The following is a 22814-nucleotide window of genomic DNA, read 5'->3' as shown; positions in this document are numbered from 1 at the left end:
TGTCGTGAAGGCACTGTGTGATTCGTTGTGAAAGCGAAACTACTTTGTTTGGCCTTCCAAAAGAGGACGATAGCTGCTTCGTCATGCCTGGAGCTGATCCGTGCTGGTTGCTGAGGAAATACAACAACTTTGCGCTGTGGATCGTCGGATCGGCTTTCACCGTGGACGAAGCGGAGTCCAGCCCGGGGTCGTCACATGTGGTTGCCGCAATCCCTCCGGAAGCTCCTTCATCGAATCCGCCGCCTCTGTTCACTCTAGCCCTCCGGCCGTTCCTCACTTTATCCCCCGGCCTCTGATCACTCTAGGCCGCCATGTGTGACGCTGTGTTTCGTTGTGAAAGCGAAACTAATTTGTTTGGCCTTCCAAAAATGGACACGACTAGAAATCAGTGGTTAAGTTGTAGCCAAAATTTCTCAAAAATGTTCCCCTTGGTTTCTCAATTTCCTTTTTAACAGACTTACGTGTCAACAACAATCAGTGTGGAGACAGTCAACCCGTTTCGGTCAAACAAGTCTGAGGAATGGATAACTCCACGACCTGGTATTTGGCTTTGCGGTGGCATGGGTCCAGTCACCACAGGCCACTCTGCAATCCCCAAAATAGTCACTCCAAATTATAGGTTCACTTTGTTTGGACCCAAAAAGTGCAGAGCCTGATTTTAGTGGATGTTAAGAATATCTCCACGAACACTATGGTTATTCCAGCAGATCTGCGTTTGGAAACTTTCTTTTATGCAATTGAGGAACTAGCGAACCCCTGCAGTGTTTTCCAACTCAAAACCACAAGTCTGTATTTTGGTGTTTTGTTCAGTCTGGCAGAATAATAAGATGTATATGGAGCCACATCATTGTAAAATATGTCAGCCCACAAACACCTACTTTATCTTCAAAATGTAAAGCTGAGATTAGAGTCTATATTTGCTTTTGTATTTAGTTTGCATTTAATGTTAATTACAGATAAAACATTTCCAATCTTAAACACTGTAAATGATGTAAACTGGTCAAGCAGTTGATATTTCCGTGCTTCATATGTATAAAGGCACCCCCTTGATCTATTTACAGATTAACTGGAAGCCAATTAAATAATCTGTCTGACAGTTTCTAGTTGACAGGCTGTAAATGCCAAGTGAACCAGACCAGAGCTGAGCAGACAGTCCAAGGTGAAGCACATTGGCCAAGAGGCACTGAAACCTTGAGTGGTAGACAATCTCTCTGTTCACCACGCCAAGTTGTGTATGTGTATGATTGAGCTAAAGGGGCTGGAGCTATGCTAGCTATATCACAGCTGATTGATTGTCCTCCAAAGCCCATTACCTTGTGTTCTGTTTCAGGCTGCCAAGCGTCTCCCCTTTGCTCCCATTCACACGAGTTAAGCAAAACATTTCAACACTTCAGCTGATATTAATTAGCGATCACTTAGTCTATATGTCATATTTAATTTATTATAATACATTAAACACATTCTGCACACATCCAGTATTTAACATAATGTATTACGCTAATAATACATTATTTTATAATGATGGTATGTCCTTTATAGTTCTTAAAAAATGCTATCATTTCAGACTGACATTTTCAATGAGAGGCTGATCCTCATTTGATTTTATATATTATATGTGTGTGTGTGTCTTGAGATACCGTTTTTATTGGACATAACATTTACATCTCATATGCTTAAACTCCATAATGATTTCCAGGTGCACTAATATTCATTAATTATTGAACTTCTTGTGGTTGATTTAGGAGGTATTTAGAAGAATTTCCACATATCCTCAAAGGAAAATGTATTTTTTGTACCTCTTTTTCCCAAATGGACACCGGTACACCGGATGCTACCTCTTTTTGTACAAGCTATGACTTTCCTTAATACTGTTTATCTGAACTTTAGTGGAAGGAAGGCAGACTTAAACAATGGCTAGATTTACAGGAAGCAGATAAGCAGTGACTAGGTCATTTAAAGGCGGTTGGAATTATCACAAACATTGAAGCGGTTGAAGGTCCATGACCTTGAGAGTTACTTCAGCAGATATTTAAGCATAGAGTGACCTCACAAAACAAACTTAATGATTTCACTGAAAACACAAGTAAACCACAGCTCAGATCAACTCTGGTGATTTCAAAATGAGAAGTAAAAAGGGAGCATGCACTGAGACTCCAACAACCCACTCCCCTTCCAAAAACCTTGTGTGGATACTGTTATATGTAACATCTGTGTCAATATTATTAGATCTGTCAGCCTTTTTGTGCTTTTAAATTGCTCAAAGCGAACAGATTTCCATCTGTGAATGGTCAACCACGAAAACACTCAGGTATGGGGAGTGTGTGTGTGTGTGTGTGTGTCTGTGTGCTACTGAACTACATGAAGCGTCACAAACAACTAGAAATGCCTTGATTTCAAGGATTAAAGCACTAAATGTACTGACAATTTATCATAATATCCATCCAGTCTGTTATCAATGAATATATGAAAGTGACATTTGTGCAAATTTAGAGTAAAACAAAGTAGTACTGTGCACTACTGTATACTGTAATGATATTTATAGTGCTCAAAAAAGTATGACTATTGCACTGTTCTTATATATGACTGAATTGATACTGCTGTTGACCTTTTCAAATTTGTCACATTGGACACTGTGGCACTGACTTTAGTTGATACAGCCCTTTCCCACTGATACCCACCTATTTGGCCTCTTGTTCACTCTTGTTCATTGATTGGTTCCTTTCCTTGGCAGGCCATCCTTACTACTTACACACACTTTGTAAATATATATGGCAAACAACTTACTAACATTAATATGAACTCACTATACTTGGCAATACGGTTTCAGATGTATATATTGTTTTCTAATATAAAACTAATAGATATACCAAATGGTTTATTGATTAACGATTAAGATCAGCTTCTAGTCAAATGTGTTAAAGTGAATGAGAATAGTTGCAAATGAAAACTTTAGTCTTAACTGCATTATGAATTACTTACTTTTCATTTAAAGTAATAAAAACACTTTTAGGTGTACAAATACAACTGAAAATGCAATTTTTTAAAAAAACATTTGATTTAATAATTCACCATTTACTTGCAAAGAGCAGCTTGAAGCATTTTTTCTTCAGCTGGGTAAAAAACAAAAAAAGTGATCTAGTATATTTAGATGTTTGCTTGCTTTTTCAACATTATTCACCAGTTGTAGTCCTCAAAGATCATATGTCCAGTCCAGCATGAGCCAGTATGGGTTTGTGTAATAGTGTAATGGCATGGGGTGGGGTGGGTGGTGTATGTTACAGTCTCGTCAGTAAAAGTTTACCCACACGCTGGGAGGAACCATTCCCCTCGCCAGACGACCCACACAAGACACATTTGAGCTCAATTCTCCCTCTCCTCTGCTCAACCTTTCCCTCAGATATGCTCAGCACAGAGCGGATTCAACACACTACATCAGGAACTAAACACGGACCGCGAAAAGAGCACATCACAGGTACGTGGACGCTACATTTTACTGAAATATATGAACATGTGAGAAAATAGGCTCGTTGATGAGGCTTTCTTGTCGACCCTGCAGAATTAAACGCGATTTCAGCTGCTGACGTTAGTAACGCTGACCCGTTCAATAAACGCAGGGGATGAACTTGCGAGATAACGGGCTCCTGCATCTCGTCCCGTGGGCTAATGTCCCTGCATCTATCACAGAATAAATGACCGCGGATGCCGCTGGAATGATATTGAGGACTGAGATGAATTGCATTGATGATTATCAGCTAATTTGTTGCGTTCCGCTGTGGGGGAAAAAATACTTCAGAAGGCAGACAGCTTGCTGCTTGTCTGTGAATTGTGTGCTTAGGGGTCGGGCGCAGTGCGCAAGATGTGTGCTACATTAGCGAGGTAAAGGTGAAATGAGCAGACTGTGTAGTGCAGAGGAGGGATGAGCTTCACATAACATGCCATTATAACTTTGATGTCAAGTTGTGTGCACACGGATTCACTGTATCCAATTACAAAAGTGCTCAAATCCACTAATAACAACTGTTTCTTTCTTTTTTTAATGCTCCAAACATTCATGTTTCGCTATACACGCACGCCTTTGGTGTCACTCGTGTAATCCAAAAATAACATAAAATATCAAATAAAATAAAAATGTGGGGGTCTAACCTCCTAATTATCCTATATCTTTTACATATTAACAGGTTGTGTTTTAATTGTGTTTTCAAACTTTTTAATAACCATATGAGTTCGATTATGCACGATCCGTCTTTAGAAATTTGTCTTTGAACTTCCGTTTTGGTGGTAGCTCTGTATATTTTTATAGCATCGTAATTAGCTGGTTAAGTGGATTTACTTATTGTAGAATTAACGAAATTTAGCATGAGCATTGTAATGTTTGAAGCAGATGTCATAAATGTCAGTAGATCGGGCAGATCTTAAAACGAAATGTTCATTCATAAATTCGTACGTTAATGTTGTGGAAATACAATCCGGAAGACAACAAACGCAGCGCTGAAAAGGGGCGTGGCTACATAACTTGGCGTAAAAAAAAAAAACACTCGCCAACATAAATTGCATTTGTCAGGAGGTAACCATAGCAACAGTGGTCTGCGCGAACGTTATTGGTTTGGAACATCAAAAAATATAAGTATTGTCATTATTTGAAACTTTATTATACAGCATGCAGCCTGTGTTAGGCTACTACTACTACTACTACAAAAAAAAAACAAGTTCCTAAGCTGACTGGGGGTAATAAATCAACTTGTGTGGTGCAAGATGAAGTTGACATTCCTGAAAACAAACAATGCTCAAAAATAAAGAATAATCGGTTATCGGTATCGGCCAAAATTTTCATATCGGTGCATCCCTAATTACGATAATTAGTTATTGTTATAATTATCGTTCTTGGTGTGAACGGGCCTTTAGCCTACATCACATGTATTGACATTCTATAGATATCGTATCTATAACAACAAAAAACTAAACATTTGTAAGTCACTTTGGATAAAAGCGTCTGCTAAATGACTAAATGTAAATGTATCGTCTATTGAAAAATCCATATCGATTGACCGCTACTCAAGATATTTCTTTCACACAACTTTACCTTCATCAAGTACGGAACTAGGAACATGTACATTCAAAGCTGTCCGCTTACGTATTCCTTAAGTCGAAAGAAACGGGAGGGCAACGGAAGGACAAAATAGGAAGAGAGCTGAATCACAGAGCATCACTTATCTAGTGGTATGTTGAGAAAGGCTGCAGTCTGTTTCCTGGAAATGTGCTGATACTGCTGGTGCACGCATGCAGTTGGTCACAAAAGGGAATTTTGAATGAATTAAGTGGTGAGGGCTGTTCATTACTGAACAGACTGATGACATTATTTTTTCCTAGTTTAAAAAAAACTGCTCAGTTAATCATTCAGATGTATTAGACAGTAATTTCAGTGGAATTTTGGGCTCTTTACAGTGGTGTGGCGTTTTGATTTTAAAGTGTAGTTTCATTTGTGAACATCCTTAGAGCGTACAAGTCCTCCATAATAGATATTAGTGAATAGAGTTGTCTCATTCAGAAAACAAATAATATGCTCACAATCTCCTTTGTAGTAGCATAGGGCAAATCATTGCATATAGGTTCATGTGCAGAACATGAATGGAATCTCATTTATTTCATAGTAAATATTTGGCCGTTGCTCTTTCAAAGAACAGATAACATAAATATAAGTTTATTTTCAGTTCTTGTCTACAGGGTATTCAGTCTGTTTCCTGGAAATGTGCTGATACTGCTGGTGCACGCATGCAGTTGGTCACAAAAGGGAATTTTGAATGAATTAAGTGGTGAGGGCTGTTCATTACTGAACAGACTGATGACATTATTTTTTCCTAGTTTAAAAAAAACTGCTCAGTTAATCATTCAGATGTATTAGACAGTAATTTCAGTGGAATTTTGGGCTCTTTACAGTGGTGTGGTGTTTTGATTTTAAAGTGTAGTTTCATTTGTGAACATCCTTAGAGCGTACAAGTCCTCCATAATAGATATTAGTGAATAGAGTTGTCTCATTCAGAAAACATAATATGCTCACAATCTCCTTTGTAGTAGCATAGGGCAAATCATTGCATATAGGTTCATGTGCAGAACATGAATGGAATCTCATTTATTTCATAGTAAATATTTGGCCGTTGCTCTTTCAAAGAACAGATAACATAAATATAAGTTTATTTTCAGTTCTTGTCTACAGGGTATTGGAAACAAAACATAGACAAAGAACTTCAGACACTGCATTTGAAAATCTTTTTTTTTCTTTCTTTCTTTCTTTTTACTCGGACAAAGTTTAAAATGTTAACATATAACATTTTTATATTTTGTTATAAATATAAAACAATTTTTTTTGGAAAGTCCCCCCCCCAAAAAAAAATGTTTGGGACTTTCTAGAAACTTCTCAGAACAATTCATTAAAAACATAAGTTTATATACTACTAAACTACATTAATCAATTACAATATTTCGAGTTTATGCATATTGGTCAACATTACAGTGCAATAATATGAAAAAGATGAGCTTTCCCCCACAAATTCCTTATACACTGCATCGTAATGAAAAATGGTGGATAAACAATTTAACTGCTTTAAGATCAGAAGCTTTATGGTTGTGATAGACATTTTTTAAGGTCACTGCAACCATCTGCAGATGAAACAGTGCAATGAAATAGCGGCCAAATGGTAATTAAAAGAGATGCAGGGTAAAGGATTGGTATATAGCCCTTGCGTATGATGAAGTCATAGATTAGAGGCCTTAAACTTATATGGAAAACAGATGGACTGCTGAACTTTCCTATATGCTCCTGTATGGATTCTTCTGGTCAAATGCATTAGCCAGAGATGATTAAGCTCAGGGGAGGAATAGAAACCGATAAGGATCACTGGTCAGCCTTTTGTTTTTTTCTTGATTATAACAGCAACCTTCTTCACTGAAGGACATGAGCAGAAGTAGCACTGCATATTATGTGTTGTTGCTTTGCTATTTATTTGTTATTAAAATATTTTAGGCTGTTATTTTGCCATTGCAGTTTCAGTCTGTAGTCACCAAGTTTTCCTGTCTGTGCTCTTTAACACAGTTCTGTTTGTTGAAATGTCTCTAAGCTTCTTCGCCTTCATTTGATATCATATTCTTTGGCAGGATAAGAGCGTAATTAGCAGAATGCTTATGTATACCAGTCCTTTGATCAGAGTGTTTTAACTGATAAACCTTGTCACTGTCATCTCTCTGTAAGTCAAGTCTCCTTACTCTAATTATGTACAGCCATGTGGGTTAGTTCATTTGGAACCCTGTCGAATTCTGTGTTTGATTGTTGCTTTTTATAAACGTGCATTTGTAGATGTCCTTGGTCAAATCATTAAGCCCGCTATAAGGTCTAACACAACCGTTTTTTTCCTCACTGATAAATTGTTATGATATAATTCTTGTTGGATGTTGGATCATCTTTCTCAATGCCTTTGTGCTTCCTATCATAAACCAAGAAGATTGAGGTACAAATCATGAATGTCTCAAATGACACTGAGAAATATCACCCATTAGTGACAGTTACAGACATATATTTGAATAGACATATACATTTTGATTTGTTTTATTGGTCATTCAAGTCCTGACCATTCTGCTCGGTTTAAATTGCCACATTACTAAGCATTAGACACAGAGAAGCAGTTGACCTTGAAAGTACATTCAAGCATTGGTACAAAGATCTCATTTTGAGCTAACACTTTTCAGGATTGAAAGAAGAAAAATGGTACCTTACGCTTCGAAATGTTTAGTTAGGTTTAAATGAACTTACCCAGCATGGCCCAATAATCTAATTTCTTTAGGAAACTGTTTTAAATCTGATCAAAGAAATTTTATTAAGATGGCTTGTGGATCTAGATTTTACACAGTCTATTGTAAATTAGCGCTGTACTCTTTTAGTAAATTAGTAAATTAGTTTTTTTTAGGGTTGAAGAACACATGAAGAACTGTGAATTGTACCGTTTGGCACTGTGATTAGTCCCAGCCTGGAAAAGCATTACCTCCTGCTTTGATGATCCTCTGGTCCTCCTGCCAATTGAATTACCAGACTTTGAAAACATATCTTTAGTGACACCATACTTGTAGTCTATTGTTTGAAAACTCGCTTTTCAAAGAAAGCAAAATGGTCATCTCCATGGCCTCAGCTCAAACAAAACAAGAGCTGGTTAATGTGATGTTCCTCAAAAGATGCAGCTTAGGTCTATCACTTGTAAAAAAAAAAATTAAAATAAAAAATAGGGGCATGGATAATTTAATGGCAACTATGACCATCACACCCTTCAAAAAACATCCAAAATCACTGACATCATCTGTGAGCACTAAATTAATCCATAACTTTAAATAAATAATTCTTCCCTTTCTCTATTATTCACAGTTATACAGTACTTCTGCATTAGCTTTTGTATTGCTCTTAAAGCTTTACGCATAAAATCAGTATTGTGGTGCTAATAATATTGTTGACTGCTGTAAGACAACCTGCTTATTTTTTTCTATATTTCCACATTCCCAGCCAAAAGTTTGGGGACTGTACTGCTTTTTTAATGTTTTAGAAAGAAGTCTCTTACTTGCTTATCAAGGCTGCATTTATTTGACCAAAATACAGCAAAACATTAATATTATGACATATTATTGCGATTTTAAATAACTGTTTTCTATTTCAATATATTTTAAGATGTAATCTATTCTTGTCATGACAAACCTGAATTTTCAGCACCTATTACTTCAGACTTAGATTCTTCTCAAATCATTCTAACATGCTAATTTACTACTCATTTCCGTTCAGAAGAACAGCGTTTATTTAACAAAATAAGTCTACTGTCAGTTATTATAAATTTAATTCATTCCTCTTGTTGAGTAAAAGTATTATTTCCCTTTTTAAAGAAACCGTACTGACCACAAACTTTTGAACGGTAGGGCAAATTATTCATTGTAAATGTAAAGGACCAACACATTTTCATATAGGTGTATTACTGTTGACCCAAAACTAAGCCTAACTTAGACTAAATATGTTTCCGCTCTAAAAATATAACCACTTCAGAGTTACGTTTCCTTATACCGTAGGTAGCCTGTAAGATTGTAACGCAATCTTATATGCTGGTTTGCATAGCAGAGAATGGAGACTACTGAAATATATCCCACTGGTTACAAGAGGCCCTAAGAAGGATAAATGAAAGGGTGAACCGGAGATGGAGACAAATTGTGTAGATGTTTGCCAGTGCATTATAGGCTACTTGTTTAGAACCAAAGTAAAGTTCTGATGAAGGCCTATGAGTGACAGAATGATGATATTTAGATCCCAAAATCCAGTCTGGTGAAGCGTTTCCCTCTGTTTTGGCTCTGTCCTCTCAGTATCAGTGTCTGGCTGAAATGCTTACTCAAGTCCTCCGCCCCATCCCTTAAAATGTTCACATCCTCAGGAAGCAGAGGTCAACAGTGGTGATGTCACATTGCTTACGATGAAGAGCCTGTTGTACAAGTGTGAACACGTGCCTGTTAAGGGACGGCGTAGGAGATCCATGTGGATGTACTGAACAATGAAGGGGTGAGGCTCTGAAAGAACTTTTTATAGGACAGGGTGGACAGTGTATTGTTTGTTATAAAACGTGTTTTCGGTTAAACATGGACACTCAGAATCTCTATTTACATTCGACTCAGTGAAAGAGATGTTGCCGTGTCATGGTACAGTGGCTGTGCTCTCAGGCTTAATACTGCGTTGGACATTATGTGCATGTTTATAGCAGTTATTAGGCAATCTGTTAGTCTGATGAGGTCATTCATCACGAGCTTCGTCGCAGTCAACATGAAATCAAAACTGACCTTATTTACTCTCTAATGCACGTTCCTGGTCTTATTATGTACAGTCATGAAAAACCTGGAAAAGTCATGGAATTTTATTGGTAAAAATGTGTACGAACCATGTATGCACAATTCATTGGTTCATGTTATTTGAAAGAAAACAAAATGTTGTCTTTGTAATCCTTCATCAAAATGTAATGACTCACTGTAATGGCTTTCCTTTTCGGCTGACATGCAAGTCCATCTTACTGTTTTATCTTCTCATTCCACTTTTACACTGGCCAGTCATTTCCCAGTTAATGGACTTCAGGTTTGGTGTACATCTTAATCACACTTTTGCACAATAACTTTGATAAAAGTTTAGCAAAAATTCAGTTCATTATCTGATTCTGAGTGAAAATATACTATGTCTTTTTATTAGGCCCTCTCTTTTGGTCTTGTTTCTTTCACAAACACATACCACAAATCTGACTAAGTCTAAGAATAAAGAGTTGACACCAAACTGTCATGGCGGCAGCTCTGGGCTCTGCAGGCCTGCTGGTGAGGGGGGCGCAAGGCAGGCCAGATCTAAAAATGTGTGATTCATTTATGAGGGAAGGCAGTGCTGGCTCCACAGGCATACCTTACAGTCTATAGAGGAAAAGAGTTCAGTCTTGACTGAGGCCCACAGCCTTTATGGGTTTTATCTTTACCATTTAGCTGCAAATAAAGAATTTTACAGGAAGCGAAAGGCACAAAGAGGTGGTCCTCAGCATTTATTTCTGGGAGGGAAAAAAATCTAAACGTTCTCGATATCTGAGTGGAATCAAATGATTCACTGTTATTGTGGCATTTTGGCTCAGAAAAACCTCATGACATCACTGGTCTGCCTGTGCTTTTGTTCATTTTTAGCTTGCGACATGTGTTAGCCATAAAAGCAGGTCATTAATTAAAAAAAAGCAAAGTAGTCTAGATCACGTATCTGCAATTTTATGAATTTACTCATACTCTAAGAGGCAGTTTGTCATTGACATTTCTATGCCATTTAAAGTCTCCATGGACCTGGCTTGAATTGTTTCCACTTTTTGCCCAAGTCGTAGGCTTTTGAATTTTGCTTTGTTGTTATGGGATGAAGCAGCACACAATGTGGGGCCTGAGACACAGATTTTTTTTTAACATGTTATATTATCAAATAATTTGAGTGAAAAGTACTATAGAATGTAATTTGAACAGTTCAATGAATTTTAAAATCTTTTAGTTTTTGGTTTGTCCTCTTTTTGCATGCAGCGGAAATTGCAATCACCTTTTCTTCCCTGTTGTGATGTAAATGCAGTTTGCTGGAGAGAAGGCATTAATGTCCCGCCCTCAATCCGGTGCACACGTCATCAGAGAAGAGATGTTGTTGCGAGGGCATATATATTTTTTCATATATTCATAGGAACTTTAATGACAGCAGCATCAGCTGACATGAACATATTTGTGTAAAACCTGAAGATCATGTTATTCATCCATGTTAAAAACAAACATACATATTTGGACCTTAGTATACAGTATGTGTATGTCAGATTTTTCCTAAATTTTGGGGCTCAAATATGAATGTGTGTGTTTGCAGGTGGACTCCTAAATGTTTCTGAAAGACATCGCTAATGATAATGGATGGCACTGATAAAACTCACATTAAGGGTTTTCTCTGTGGCAGTACAGATGGGAAATATACCTCCCTCATTTTTTGCTTGTGCTGAATTCTTCTGTGTGAGTGTCTGCAAGAGGAAATATAAAGAGGTAGAGGAAAGAAAAAAAATGAAAAATTAGCATTATTTTGGTGCTTCTTTTGACCTCTGTGTGTGCTAGATGCTGTGAGGGGCAATTGTCTCCAAGGGCCTTTAATGGTGAATGTGGATCAGTCTGGAGTATCTGTGGAAAGTGTGAAAATGTGAAAGCCATACCTCTGCTAACTGCTTCCTTCTATTTCTGACAAATATCATTAGATCAAAACAGACATGGCCGTTTTTTTTCCTGCTTCATTTTTCAGTAAATATAGCGACATGAAAATGCTTATGCATTTGTTTCATCATGTGAATGTTCAGTGCCATCGGTAAAAGCTCAACCCGTGACTTCTCACCAACATGTAAGCTGTCTCCTTATTTGTTACCTCTTTCACTGTCAAAACTCAATCCTCCAGCACAAATGGGTTTGAGGAAATCATATTGGCATTCTGGCGTTCTGTGAAAGAGAGCTGTGCGTCTACATGAATGTTGTACCCTACCAGCCTGACCTAATATTTGGATGTGCTTTCTGATACTATTATGTGGTTTATTTGGAACTGAGATTAAAAATATATATATATATCTTTTTTTTTAAGTCATATTGAATTAATAATTCGTAATAGCAATATTGTGGGTGTTGATAATTGTGCATGTACTTTTTTATAATTAAATAGCCATGTATTTTCCATAAAATATTCGGTTTTAGCTTGTTTTATCAATATTACAGAATCATTCAACATGCAGAGCTGAGAAAATTCAGGTATTATTGAAGTTTTTAAGCTTCAGTTTGGACTTTACCCTCAGCAGATCAAAGAATTAACTGTAATACTTCTAATGGTGGGAGATTGCAGGCAATTTAGTTTTGTCCTTCTCTCTCTGAGTGTGTGTGCAGGATAGGTAACCTCTTTTTCCTTTCTTATTCAGACAGTTCCAGTTCTGTCTATTCAAGGCAGGTTTTGTTTTTGTTACTTGCTACACTACACTAAGTTCTTGTAAGTCTTGACTAGTGGGCCTACTACACATTATTTAGTAGTTTTATTCAACTGTTTTCCTCATAGGGGCAGTTCTGCCCACATTGCAAGTGATTTTGGGTTTTCTATCCTTGTAGATTCAAAGATTCACACAGAATCAAATATCCAAACAAACTGCTTTGGAGCTACTTCAAATAATTACATATTAGAATTTACTGAGGTTTATATTTTTAATCAATGAGATTGCTAATTGTCGTCTTATTAAAATTGTATTATTATTAGAGTCTTACTACTACTTGTTTGCTAAAGTCAGGGTTGTGGCTCGAGATTTTTTAAAACATTCCACACCTAGGTAATATGAAAATACTCTATGTGAGGTAGTCAGTCATCTGGAGAGATTTTCCTTTCTGGATGGAGAACAGAGGAAAGAGGAGAAGAGGGGGCAGATGGGAGAAGAGAAGACTGGGTCAGTGGGTAGACAGACCGACAGCCATACAAATTGTTTCTCTCGTGGCTAGATAGGACCTTTTTGTTTTGGCTGTGAGCAGCAATCCTCTTATGAAAAAGACTGTGAGAGAGAATAATTTTAACTTAATCTGTGTCTCCCTCTCTTTCTCTCTCTCCCTCCCCTCTGTCCCGTTTTCTTTCACAGCGATGGCCTCTCCTGTGCAGCTGTTCATGAGCTTGCCTCATCTGGACTAGCACGGACACGCACACACCACTAAAAGCAAAAACACATTGCCTAGCCATGTACAGCGTGGAAGACCTTCTCATCTCTCATGGATACAAAGTCCCTCAAAGGAACAGCAACAATGTCCCTGTCTCACATTCGTCTTCCCCCCACCCTGCAACCTATGAGAAATGTCTGCCGAAGCGAAGCGACAGCCGGTGTGAAATCGCTGAGAAGCGGAAAGGACACAGTGGCGTGAATGGCTATGAGGGGGACCATGTTTACAGCAGTGGAGGCATCAGACAAGCTCCTGCCAGGGGATTCCCCGGTGACGCTGAAAACAGGGTCAGGAAGCAGAGGACACAAGATGTGGACAACGGTAACCTAGGAGATGGACGTTTGCCAGAAGACAGCCTGACCATGGACAGTGGGTGAGTTTTCTGATTAATAGTTTTTGACCTCTTCATCTTCTGCCCTGCACTCTTGTAGTGCTGCTCTCTTTCCTTCTTTTTCATTTGTCCCTCTGATCTGAGGTTTAAACTGTCTTGCATGATAAAGAGTGTTACGTAAAGGTAGGAGCTGTCAAGGACTTCCCTTTCACACCAGGACAGATCCCAGTTTTTCCCTTTTCTTTATTTTTAATTCCAACCCTGTCGCCTTTCTCTCTCCATTTCTTCTTCTTTTTTTGCACCTTCTTTCATCCTCATCTCATCCTCTGGAATCTTTTTGCTTCCTACATTTTCATGTACTCTGTTTCCTCAGTCTCACTCATTTCCCTGCGCTCTCTTCTACCTCACTCCCCCTGTAGCCAATGAATTCATTAACTGTGTTTAGTAGATTTTGCAGTGCGGTTTTTATTTCCTCTCATTTCACACGGGACTCTAGTGGAATGAATACAAGTGACGTCAGAAAGCCTGCAGCACCCCCTACTGAGCATGCTTAGTTCTGCAGGCAGAGCCAGCAGTAAACTACATGTCCCATGAGCCCTTTGTCAGATCAATATTCCATTCCTTATAACAATCTCTTATATAACACCATTATTAATAAAACATGATGAATATAAATGTGAATATCTGCATTTGCCAGCCATATTGTCGCAGAGCAGCTTCAGAGATTCATTTGCTTTAAAAAAGAATGCACGAGAACACTTTATTTTCCATAGGAACAGTGTCATTTTTTCTTTATGTATGTTAATCAGCAATTAAGTCATAATGTCCTTGTGCCATAGATTTTTAATGTCATAGATAGATAGATAGATAGATAGATAGATAGATAGATAGATAGATAGATAGATAGATAGATAGATAGATAGATAGATAGATAGATACTGTCAAGCTTTAGTGCATTTTTGCACTTTAAAGTAATTGCATGTCACATGGTTTGAGACTCAGCAGTTCAGGGCAGAAAGTATCTCCACTCCTGTGACTGTTACTAAGCTAGATTATCCTTCCATGAGTGAGGGTCAGGATTGTTTAACATGCAGATCTTATGCTCTCTCTGCTGCCAAGATATTGGATAAGAGAACAGACCTTCAGTGCTGACTCAACAGTTTGCACCAAGCAAGCTAGTCATGTTCCTGCTTAAGAGAAACTGCTCATTTATCTTGGTTTGTTTGCACCATTAAAGCTTCCCAATTTATTGGGCCCTTTGAGGTTCTCTGCTTTGTTGACAACACACACTTTGCCCTCTTAGTTTAGTGTTGGTCTGATGTTGCCTGTGTGCTTGCATAGTGGGATTTAAACACAAATGTGTTTATTGTTATCCAGTTTTTGCTTGTCTTACCTAATTCAGTGGTTCACAACTTTGCTTCAGAACCCAGAACATAAGTAAATGCAAAAAGTACCTGACCTCTATTTAATTCCATCTGTATGTTTTTAATGCAGGTTTTTTGAGACCCACAGAGGAATACATTCTCAGCCTAGATCTGAGCAGGATGTGTCCTACTGGCAAAGAAGAGGTCAGGACTTAAGTGTGCTTATGGATTATGCAGACTTTAGGGATCCATGTGGAAGTGGAGGAGGTGTTCCCAATAAACCAGAAGGCATGCATCGGAGACCAGAATCTGCCTTAAGCACAGAGGAACATAACCGTGAAAGACAACGACGGGCAGAGAGTGCACGTGCCAGGGAGAGAGAGATGGCTCTGCACCAGTGGAGAATTGCAGCTGAAAGGAAGTACCAAAGTTTGGGAACAGAGGAGTGGCGTCCAATGACCAGCATGAGCCGTCAACCATCTGAAAACGAGGTGGCACAAGAGCAACGCAGGCCACGAACTGCAGAAGGAGCCGTTCCACCCAGAACCAAAAACAAGTCCCAGTCACTGCCCAGAATGGCTCTGCAATCTGAAAGCCTCCAGTACTTCAGCATACCAACTGCTGGGCAAGAATCATATGGAAGCTATAAGTTAAATGGCCACCATGCACAAGACCCTCATGGACGGCATCTTAATGATGGGGAGAACAGGCAGAGGTGGACTGACCGATCAGGTGCACAGTCCGCACCACTATCAAAGCCCAGATTTAGTCGACCTCTCAGACCTCCATCTTATGAAGTGCACCAGCAGATGCGTGGGAGCTCTGAGATACTTACAGGGGAGCTTGCCCCTCGTCCCAGAGACAGAACTCCACTGCCCTTCTCAAGGCAAGAATACTTTGTACAAGAACTCGCTGGACCTGGTATGGAGCCCCCCGGTTATATCCCTCCTCCATCTTATAGGAGGCAGCCTGTAGTTAATAGAGGACACAGAACTTATCCTATCTCAATGGGTAACCACCAATATAGAGGTGACCCATATATGCAGGGATCTGCAATGACAGAAGTGCAGGAATGGTTTATCAGGCAGACTGGGATGGCTTGGCCAGACTGTTACAGAGATGGAAGAAGAAGTATGCCCTGCAGGACACAGGCACATCCAGGCTACAGTGAAGAACAGATGAGTAATGTTCAGTTCATTCCCTTTGATGACCATCATGTCAGACACATTTCAGGTGCAGGGATAGATGGAAACTCGTTGACAGATGCAGACAAAATCAGAAACATCAGAAATGAGATTCCGGTCAATCTCTTATCTGAGAAGTCTAACTACAGTGCCTTTCCTCTCACAGAGAAACCCTTTGACCGCACTGAACCAAGTAAAAGCAATATTAGTGACTCTATTAATGAGGACAGTATACACAAGGAAGTGCTTAAGGAGACAGAAAGTTCAACCACATTACCTGACCAAAACTGCAACAGGCATCCAGCTACCCAGGGAAATATTGTTGCTCTTCAGATGACAATGCAACAGAATTCAAGCCAGGGTTTAATTGAGACAGTGACACAAGTAAAGAAATTTGAGGCAAAAACTGTGTCTGAGAACAAGAAAAACTCAAAGAAGAAGCTCAAAGAGACAATGTTTTGCCTGGTTTCTGTCCCTATTAGTATGCAAGCTAACAAACGTGTTTCTGACCCAAATAACAATGAAAAAGTGACTAATTCAACAGAAAACACAGTGGTGCAGCATGGCAACCAAAACCTTTTAAAAACATCACGCAAAGAGACACAAATACAGTCCAGCAGCTCCCCATCCATTAAAAGATCCCCGTTGAGGAAAGAGATTGTAGATACTAGGTCACTTAGTACAAGCCAAGACAATGAATTGTTCTATGCAGGATCCTGGCCTGGAGATCATTACAGAAACCAGGAAACTCAGACGGGTTCTCCAGAAGTTTCCAGAAATACCCATCCTCTGGCAAATGACCATTCTTCCCCTCACGCAATCACTGATAATGAAGGTGAAACCAACTGTAGTGCCAACTACGGATATCCCATGATAGGTCAAAAGGATCTCAACCCTTCCAGGAACAGTGCATTCTCTAGAACTAGGAATGGAAGTAGTTCAAGTATAAGGAGCCCAACTCTAACCCAATCATCATCAAATCCATCATCTCCAGACCGTCAGCCTTTGCTGAGAAAGACAAATGAAACAGCAGATGGTCAAGAAGTTTTTGGACAGTTCTTGCTAAAGCCAGTGAACAGACGCAAATGGGATGCCATTGGGGAGCTTGAGTCTTTTAATAAGGAGATACAGGATCATACTGGGAAGTATCCAAATGTTGATCAGAATATAGAGGAGCTGGATGAGGCATTGAACAGTATTCTGGAGCTGAGTGACACAAACAGAGAAGTCAATAATACAAGACAGGAAACCACCCCACTTCACATGAAGAAGGAAACTGACCAGCAGTCACATATAGTGCAGGTCACAGAGATGCAAATGAAAAGCAATAACTTAAATGTAATGTCTGATTCAGGGAACAGAGGCCATCCAGAATACAAAGGTAAAAAAAGTTCCTTGTCCAAGGCAAAGGTGAACTTGGACAGCCAGATGCAATATATACCTGTCACCAAAACTGATAATTATGTCAACTTTGAGATTATGCAGAGGGGGGACACTGATTCAGCAATACATCGGCAGGATATCCCTGTGCCGAAGGAGTGCTTGCTTAAGGATGTTGGTTTAACAGTATACACTGCCATTCCAGACACTGTGACCTCTGGATCCCCTACATGCTTGAGTCCTGACTCACCCATGTTAACCAGCCCTTCAGACAACTCAGAGATATGTGAGACTTTGCAGATTACATCATCAGACAGTAGTGGAGATTTGAGCAGGCACAGCCCTGAGTTTGCTGAAGGTACTCAAAGCTTGAACGATAATAATGCCTTCAACTCCAAAGCCCTCCACAAGAAGGAAGCTGGGAGAGGAAACACAGACGTTACTAGATCGGGGAGGTCCTCGCGTATCAATGTGATCAAAAGTCTTCATTGTAAGTTTAAGGGTAATTATGAGGATGATGATGACAGTTTTTATTCAGAATATTTAAGCTGGAGTAATGAAAAGACCTTGGCAGATGAACATCTTGAAACTCTTTTGAGTCAAGAGAAGGCCAATAGTATGCAGACCGAAGACCTTAGTAAACTGTACCAAGTCCAGTGTGCCAAAGGCATTCCTGAAAATGAATCCATTGAACAACGGGCTGCCAGAATACTTGGCATTGCAGTGCCAGTTGAAGCCTTGGTTGTTGACCAAGTTGATAACAATCCAGTAGAAAGACATTTGAAAATTATAGATGCTGCAGAATTGGCGATACAAACCAAAGAGATTAGCTTAAATGAGGAGAAACAGAATGACAGTAGAGAGTGTGAGGAAGTGCCAGATAGGTCTATGGAAAGTCATGGAGATATGTCAGAGGTAGGACTTGGAGGGGATCCAGAGTCTGGAGAAGATTTACCTAGTGCTGAAAAGCACAGCCAGAGAGTCTCCTCAGTGCTGGAGCTGCCAGAGTTTCCTCCAAGTAACTTATGTTTGTCGCTTCCACTGACTGAGGATAAGGAATTGACTCGAAGTGTAGGTGGGGGAGACAGGAAGGAGACAGCTAATACTGAGATAACAGAAGTGCCACAGAACCACTTGCAGGCATTTTGCCCACCTCCTCTGTCCCCCTCATCCACAAATGATCAAGCATCCATGGAGTACACCATCTATGCAAAGGAAAAAAGCTCTCAGTCATTAGTGAGAACTATCACCAGGATCACCTTTGCCAAAGAGACAGACTTAGAAGAAAAGGGAGGAAAACTAAAAGAATCAGTTATAGAGGATGAAACGCTAGTGGAAGAGACCCAATACAGTGAGAATGCAGTCAAAGAAAACAAATCAGGTAAAGAGGATGAAATGCTAGTGGAAGAGACCCAATACAGTGATAATGCAGTCAGAGAAAACAAAGACATGACCAGTTATATGCAAGAAGAGGATGAGCAAAAGACTCGGGAGGAAGTTTCAGCTGAAGAGGTGATACTAGAAAGATCAAAGCAGCCACCAAAGTCAATGGCACGTCCAATCCCACAACCACGTAGTGGCATGGTAACAAAGAGAGAGATCACTCTGCCACAAGGATTCAACATGGATAATACAATGCCTGCAATTGAGGATGATGACAAGCTTTTTATTTCAGGTCAGTGCACTGAAGTGCAACCAAGTTTGTAAGGCTTACAGACTGCATATACAGTAACAGTACACTCCTGGGCTAGCTAGCTAAATAAATAAATACATACATACATACATACATACATACATACACAATAGGTCAAGCCCAAATAGTTTAAAATGGCATTAAAAAGCAAAATGCAAAATACTTGTAAGGGAATTTGCAAGAATTAAGCAAATGCACTCCCTAAAAAACATAGCAGGTCTCAGAAAAAAAAACATCAAAGACAAAATTAGGTTTTTGTCAGAATATGGGAAGTTTGATTGATTCAGAGTGGTTCAGCAGAGTTGTGTGGAGTGATGAATCACGTTAAAACATGACTTGCATGGTTATTCACCAGACCGGTACCTTTGAAGATCTGGTGAGAAATACAACAAGGAACGCATCTCTACCACAGTGAAGCATGGAGGAAGATGCTGGTACTGGTGAGCTGCTTCACTGTGAAAAGTCAAATAAAGCTATGGAGTATATGAGGATAATGCAGAATGGCTTGCTTCCCACAATTGAAAAGTTATTATCTAAAGAGGAACAATCAGATGTTATTTTTCAAAAAGAAAATTATCCTGCCCACACTGTAAACACAAGTCCATCAGGCTCATGTTTTGTCCTGGTCAGAGTCCAGATCTGAACACTATAAAGAATATTTAAACTCCAACTAAGTGGGAGACATTTTTCAACTACTATTCAATGGAATAACATTAACTCTTCTTCCTGTAAAAAGTAGTCTGGAAGAAAACAGGCAAAGGCTATCCCATGTCTGCATCTGTCCCTTTATCTGCAGTCTTTGTACAATTCTTGCAAATTTCCTGACCAGTGATTTGTGGTTAAAATGGTCAAATGTGCACCATTAAAAGCTAAATATTTAGCCATTTTTGGCTTTGACCCTTTCTTTTTTTTTTGCCCAGGAGAGTATATATACTTGGCTGTTGTTTACCAGTCTGCTTTTAATATTAGTGTGGTTTTATTTGCTATTATGATATTGGTATTGTGTGAAGTCCACTCTATCTAGTGCCCTAGGAGAGGTCACCTTCAGCAAAGTGTTGTATTGCATAACAGAAAAATGGACAGATAACCAACTTCTAGTGAAAATAGGGATTGTTTTTTCCCCATTACATATTCTGTAGCATTGTGAGCTGCCAAGCCACAATAACTGGTTTTAATACTTGAGAGCAATGAGCAATGAGGCTTTTCACCACAAGAGGGAAGCATGGTCTGATTTACCATACTCATTGCCTTGACAAATCAGATAGATAGACAAATAGATATTATATTATATTATATTATTTTTAAAAAAGTTTCGACTAAACTGATATTAACAATCTGCTTTTCTGTTAGACATATATTGTACTATATTGATGGTCCTTGACATGTCCATTCTCTTATTGTGGTTTTGAATAAAAAATGGCTAATATAACTTGTATAACTTTGTCTTCAGATGCATATGACCCCAGTCGTGTGGAGAGAGTCTGATCTTGGACACTGTCAAGGCAAACTCTGTGACCTTACTGGAATACACAATGTAAACAAGCACTCATCTGAAACTGACCATGATGCAGGCTTGGACTCAATTTACTAATACATAGTCACAGAAGTTCATAAGCAGGAAGATGGACTTCATGCCACATATTAAGACTAATTTTCAGAACTTCTATGGCCTGTTGATGGATGAAGTAGCTAAGTTGTTTATCAATGAAATATGAATGTATAATGTATATCAAGTAAAGCTCAGACATTACAGAAATAGCTACAAATCAGTCTGTGTGGACTTAATAATTTTCTAAAGTTTCTCTGCACCAGCAAAGGCTGGAGTTCTGTTGGACTTTCACAGAACACAGTGTCATTGTGCCAACAGCGACAAGAAAGACACAAAAGCTTGCACTTCTCATTTTCTGCAGTATTACCAATGAGAGAAAGGAAAGAGGCCTTGATGTATTAAAGCAATGAATTGGACTGGTGAGGTAGCAGCTGAATCAGTGACATAACACTGTGCTTTTAACCACAGAGAAATATTTTTGCAAGAAATGTTAAAAGGAAAGTGTGATTATCAGTTTTAGAGGTGGGAGAAACCATTTATATCACTGTGGTAGAATTGCAATACAAAATCATATTTCTTTGCAAATGGAATAGGCTGCTTTTACCCAAATTATGCAGTTAAGAAGAAAGCTAAACTGAGGCAAAGATTTAAGAATATGTTGTGTGAAAAACTTGGTCTCCAGCAACTTTAATCTTAAGTGCAGTGACTTCAATAGTCGGTTTTCATAGTTATTGCTTTAAAATGACTCCCTTCATTAAAGAGGTTTTTTTTATATCTCATATGCAGTTGTAATCAGATAATGTATCATCTCATCACAAAATGCAATCAAAAAAAGACAAATGTATTTATTTTTATCAAGCTATCAACAATCTGTACAGATGAAAATATATTCAAAAAAGTGTTATTTTACTTTGTGAGTTTGTTTGCTTGCTTACAATCATTATGGAAATATCATATCTGAATATGTCTATTATCCTGTGTTACTCTGACAATGAATGATTCTTTTATTGTGCCGTGTGGCGTGCTTTTTGTTGCACAAATGTCAGAAAGTGTTACATGTGTTTCTTTATGCACATACGAAATATTCTGCATCTTAAGTCCATATCAATTCTGAAAGCTTACTCATATTGTGAGTATATCTACCGGATGTAGTGCTTATTAATTTACCCTTGTAATTGCTTAGTTACATTCTGTTATAACTCAACATGCAAAGTTGAGGAGGACACAGTTCCTCAATGTTATATCCATCACATAGCTTTATAAATGCAGTCCAAAGTGCACTAAAATGAATTTAGTAATTAGCACATCCAAAAAACGGCAATAGTGGCCAAAAACTCCAGAAGAGTTGTCGTTATGGATAAAGAGTGCAATACCATGATGTTATAGTAATATTATCATCAATATTTTCATCAATTATAATAAACTATGAATTCATGCAGATAGATGTTCTATAGTCAGTGCATGGTTAGAAAAAAAAAGACATTCATTAATTTTTGTAAGTTAGAGTCAAATAATTGCTGTAAGTAGTCCTTGATTGTTTCTACCATTTTGTACAATTTTGTTTTTCAAAAACGGATGATTATATTGTTGCATATAACGTATATGGCATTTAATATCTTTTTCTATTTTCATACAGAAACTGTACATGATTATTTTGTATTGGGTTGGAATTGATTTGCCTTCTCCGCATGATATAAGGGATGTAAACTGGGGTCAGGAAAATGTTTTGCATATGACTGCATTTGGTACTACATTAAAAATATATTCATTATATTACATTGTGCACATTTTTATCCTGCTAAAAAAGCTTTGAACAATATTTAAATTCAAAACAAGCTATTTTTTAAAAATATTTTACAGAAAGGGAAGTATTTACTGTGCACCTCAGTACTTATGTCTTTTAAGTATTGGGTGAATGTGAATGAAATGTTTGAGAGGAAACTCCTTTGTATATTATAGCAGATTGCTCATTAATAAACTCCTTGCATGGACTGTTGTTTTTATTTTTATCTATTGGTTAATTTCATGTGTAACATGGAAGGTA

General features: G+C 38.4%; 1 protein-coding gene across 1 annotated transcript; it reads left to right on the top strand.

Moving 5' to 3' along the window:
• The first annotated feature begins 3312 nt into the window (after positions 1–3312).
• On the top strand, positions 3313–21552 carry LOC107549409 (junctional protein associated with coronary artery disease-like). Its single transcript, XM_016230480.1, has 4 exons — positions 3313–3472; positions 13194–13642; positions 15095–19203; positions 20672–21552. The coding sequence occupies exons 2-4, from the start codon at positions 13290–13292 to the stop codon at positions 20704–20706; spliced, it is 4497 nt and encodes a 1498-aa protein (XP_016085966.1). The 5' UTR covers positions 3313–3472; positions 13194–13289; the 3' UTR covers positions 20707–21552.
• The last annotated feature ends 1262 nt before the right edge of the window (positions 21553–22814 follow it).

This window comes from Sinocyclocheilus grahami, unplaced genomic scaffold, assembly GCF_001515645.1.
Source record: "Sinocyclocheilus grahami isolate Dianchi unplaced genomic scaffold, SAMN03320097.WGS_v1.1 scaffold371.1, whole genome shotgun sequence".
Lineage (NCBI taxonomy): Eukaryota > Metazoa > Chordata > Actinopteri > Cypriniformes > Cyprinidae > Sinocyclocheilus > Sinocyclocheilus grahami.
The sequence above is the reverse complement of the archived record's forward strand: the minus strand, read 5'-3'. Positions and strand labels throughout refer to the sequence as shown.